This window comes from Cyprinodon variegatus, unplaced genomic scaffold (genome assembly GCF_000732505.1).
Source record: "Cyprinodon variegatus isolate N-32 unplaced genomic scaffold, C_variegatus-1.0 Scaffold11, whole genome shotgun sequence".
In the NCBI taxonomy this organism is placed as follows: Eukaryota; Metazoa; Chordata; class Actinopteri; order Cyprinodontiformes; family Cyprinodontidae; genus Cyprinodon; species Cyprinodon variegatus.
The window spans coordinates 1,329,549-1,334,070 of NW_015150464.1; the positions used below are offsets into that span (position 1 = coordinate 1,329,549).

General features: G+C 39.9%; 1 protein-coding gene across 1 annotated transcript in view; it reads right to left on the reverse strand.

Moving 5' to 3' along the window:
* Positions 1 to 4,522, reverse strand: part of pdlim1 (PDZ and LIM domain 1) — a 15,879-nt gene that overhangs the window by 3,166 nt on the left and 8,191 nt on the right. Inside the window, exons 5-6 of the mRNA XM_015381109.1 lie at positions 2,833 to 2,981; positions 2,595 to 2,712 (exon numbers count right to left, since the gene is read on the reverse strand). Of these exons, the coding sequence (XP_015236595.1) occupies positions 2,595 to 2,712; positions 2,833 to 2,981 (267 nt within the window). The remainder of the gene's footprint in view (positions 1 to 2,594; positions 2,713 to 2,832; positions 2,982 to 4,522) is intronic.

The following is a 4,522-nucleotide window of genomic DNA, read 5'->3' on the forward strand; positions in this document are numbered from 1 at the left end:
GCGAGTGGGAAAGAACAGGAGTTGGAAGACGCGCCAGCAGCACTTTATAGGTCTGCTGTATGGGACCACTTTGCATTTAGAGTGACCGCGGAAAGAAAGTTGTGGATAAAAGTGCAACAGTGTGCCAGCATTGTGCAACACGTTTTGTTTATGCTAACAGCAACATGACCAACATGTCAGAAATCCCACATACTCCGTGGGAGTATGTGGGATTTCGCCCTGCTGCGCTCCAGACCGCCTGCGCAAAGCAAAGCCTACAGCCTCCACTGTGGCTCCCGTCCGCTCCGCTCTGAGCTCCTTAGAAATCATAGAGGGCATGCGTGAGGTGATTAAATTCAAAGCAGCAAAACATGCGGAAATGATCCAGGGTTTCCATGGATCATTAAAAATAATTACAATACATTTTTTGGTATTTTTTTATTAATTTTTAATGGGATTTTGGGGTAACAATCAACATATACCGAACCAAACCGAAAACCGTGACCATGAAACCGTGAACCGAACCGAACCGTGGATTTTGTGAACCGTTCCACCCCTAATCTGGACCTTGGGGCATGACCAGAGACAATGAGCGTTTCTCAATGTGTGTTCTTGTGCGTTCTCATGTACTCTGAAACATCATCAACCTCAGCCTTAGTACTGCTGCAATTCACAAGAACAGGCCGAGAACAGACAAAGTACCTGGATGTTGTTCTTGCCCCTCCCCATTTACCCAGCATGCATCAGAGCAGACTTGTCCGTTCTTGAGATTGACAGCTGTCCCAGCATGCACTGTGGCGGCAGCAGCTTTCAATGAAGCACTCACAGAATATGAAGTTAAAAGTTCTCTTTTCTGCTGCCATAGTTCAATAAAAGTAAGTTTTAAGATCATTTCAGGCGAGAACAACTTTAAAGCGTCACTATATGGCCCATTTACTGCAATAATAATTATTTTTTTTTAAGTTCAGAAGTTGAGGACCGCGGCAACCAGTGGAGCTCTGAGGGTAACGGCAGGCAGGGCTAACGTTAGCCCGTCTGCAGCAGCGTGTGTGAAGGACCGCCGGCTCTGATGGAGAGTTTTTTGTTTTATTTGGCAAAATGTTAATTTCATTTGTGTTTATCTGACTGTTTTCATTTATTAGAGGAATAATAATGAAATGAGAATGTACTTTTATCTAGAGATTATTAATAACAGGAGGTGAAATGCACCTGCAGACGAGCCGAGCGTGTGGTGACGTCACAAGTTCGCTTCTGCTCCAACTGACCCATATTAATGCAGCGTACTCCCGTTCTCCCCAAGTCCACACTTTCCTGTGTTTTTCCTCAAAAACATACTTGGTAAGGACATGAGTCCGTACTCAGGTTCTAGTAAATTAAGAAACAGCCAGTGTGTGAGGCTGCCTTTATGTGTTTTGCATTTAGGGTGCAATGAAGAGGACCCTGGTTTAAACTTAGACCTCCGTTTTGGGGCCAGGTGAGCTCTTTGTAGTAGTTTAAGTTGCAACGCCCAGGAGCGATTATGAATAGTAATTTTTCTGGCAGAGTTCCAAATACCTTACTCCACATTTCATCAGTCATCTTGATATTGAGCTCTCTCCCCCAGGCCTGGGCCAGAGTTGATAAGTGACGCTTGTGACATTTTAATGGTTTGTTGCACATACTGAGTGACACTTTACGAGATCCGAAGAACATTTTGTCAATGTAAGAAACCTCAGTGTCCCCGAGCAGAGTTGTTTATATTCTAAAAAAGACTGCACTGTACTTTTTAATTTCCATTGAGTAAAAATAGGTTGAATTTGTACAATTTTTGGCTACACTCACCACCTCTGATTAAAGGAATATAAAGTTGATGATGCCTGGGTGATATTCAACTCTGTTAACAAAAACAGTTGTTTATTATTCAACGGTGAAAACTAAGTTGCTGCAAATGATCATTGATGTAGATTTTGTCTCATTTAGAGGTATTTTAGTCGCCCATTTGACTGCAAAACATCCAACAAAAACCTTCAGCCTCTCAGGATCTTGTCCTCACGTTCCTTTGCCTACAGGGAGGATTTCTAATACCTCAGCAATCAATCAGTCAATAATGTGGTTCAATCAGACCTCCCTAAGGTCTGTAACGGCAGGTCACAGCTTTTTTTTCCAACCTAAATCTGTTCATCTTTGATCTCCAATTTAAACTCCATCACTTTGCGCCAAGTTTTCTAGGAATACAGGGCTAAATTGATTTTGTGTAAAGATGACCATCTTCAAATAATTTCTATATAGAAGCAAAAAAGAGAAAAGAAACAAAAATAAAGAATTTCATATGGTAAAAACCACCATTTAAGAACTTTACAAAAAAAGAAAAAACGGAGCTCCTACTTCTAACAGCATGGAGCCACAAGGTGGAGACAAAGTTCACAGAAGAGAGGCTTGATTAGTGTCTGCAGCTGTAAATTTACATTGCAATTTATATACAAAGCCGACATTAAAGAGCGTGTTGTTGCATCATCAACCTTAATGCACAACTCAAGCTGACTGGGCCGTGATTGCCAGTTGATTTTCCTCAAAGCTCTGGGTCGCCACTAAGAAGCATGCAAATAATCTGTCTGTAAAAGTAAACAAAAACTTACACAATCCCAGAACCACATTTGTCACAGACTGGCAGCTTCTCTGCGTTCCCCACAGAAGATCCGATCTTTGTAGTCGGAGCTTTCACACTCCTGAAGCCTGATGGTTTATCTGAGTCACCTACAAACAGAAAACATTTGATTTATGCATCCAGTACAGCTTCTATCATTATGCTGCTCCTAATTCAGCAGTGGGTGTTTTAAATGACATCTTTTCTATCCCGGTAAACTGGATCCCTACCCGTCTCTAGAATCTCCTGAAGGACCTTGAAGGAAGCCGATTGTCGGGGGGGCTCATCGGACTCTTGGTTCTCCTGGAGCATCTTGTAGACCTCAGAATCTGCTGGTACGGCCGGTCGCTTGCCTGCCGCTGGCTGCTCTGACGAAGCTCTGCAAAGATGTACGAGTTTTAGAGAGGAGCCGTCCAGAGAGTCAGAGCTCTTAATTCTACTGGTTGTACCTTATAATAGTGTTTAAGACTAAATCGATTGGATTATACTGCAATCTATTCAGTGATTGAATAATATAATCAGAGTGCACAGACTTTTTAAAAAAAAAAAGCTAAAAAACCCAATCAAATCAAAACTTTACAAAAATAAAGTATATATTTTGCAATTAAGACAAGATCCTCGAAGACGCTCTACTCAGATTGCCTTTAAGGGACAATTCTGAGCAATGGATTTAATTTTTAATCATTTTAGCCATTTAAAAACAAACTTTAAGATTTTTTTTAAGCTCAAACATTTTATTATTTTATTAATTATGTTACAGACTAAGAATCTCTTTAGATTCCTGGTTTAGCAAAATAATCTAAGGTGTGCAAGGCTGCAAGTCTTTAGGACGTTTTTTTTTTTATGTTGAAAAACTAACAGGCTGAGCAGAACATAAACAAAGTGGAATGGAACCACAAAATGGGGCTGCCCATTTTAATAGCAAACTCACCTTAAAAATAATTAAAAAAAAATGAATTAAAAGGTGCTAAAAGCTGGTTCAGTGACCACAGTGTTATTGTGATTGATCATCTAGCAAACCGGTCTGAACTGAACATAGGAGAGAATCTATGGAAGGTGTAACAGTATAAACCTACAGATGTTAACAAATAATCAGCTTACAATTGTCAATTAGATAAAAATTTGTTTAATCCGCTTAATATCCGCTTGATAAAAAGAATGTCTTTTAGTGTTGTAATGTTTTGCCATCGTCCACTAGAGGGCGCCATCTTTACTCTTAAGTGAAGCCTTATTTATTTAGAAGGTAAGTAATGCCAGTGCAAAGAAATGCTTTGATCAAGATTCTGGACTGGAATCATCAACACCGTGACAACGATGCAGGATGAACTTTACATGGTTCTGTTTGTAAACAGAAACACTGGATAAACTCGTATTTTAAGCTAAATGGCTGCATGGGGGAGCAGCGAAGCTTCTCTGCTGAGCTCTGAAGGTGAGGATGTGGGGATAGAAAAGTAGACCCAAAACTATTTGTAACATGATAGAAAAAGACATGCTAGCAATTAGCTAGCCCTTTGTTACACAATGACCAACATGGAGCAAAGATTCCTCTGAGAGCAACCAGAGCCAGTCGTTTAAAAGTGCTGCAGTTAAAGCAGTCTTTTTTATTTAAATTATTTTTATTGTATTAACATGTTTTCTGTACCGTATATACAAGTGTAATATTGTAAGAAAACATTTTATACAGTAAGTATTTAATACAGCTGAAATTAAAAAATCTTTTTGATAAGGATATTTTGAATTGTTTGTTAGTTCATGCATCTTTACAAGCGTTTGCCATGCTGGCTTACATTCATTCATTAATACCGTATTTTCACGACTATAAGGCGCAAATAAACGACTTTTTTTTCCCTCAACATGGAAATCGAGCAGCCGCGGGAGGTCTGACAAAGGAACTTGAACCGCTCGACATCGGTGTGAACC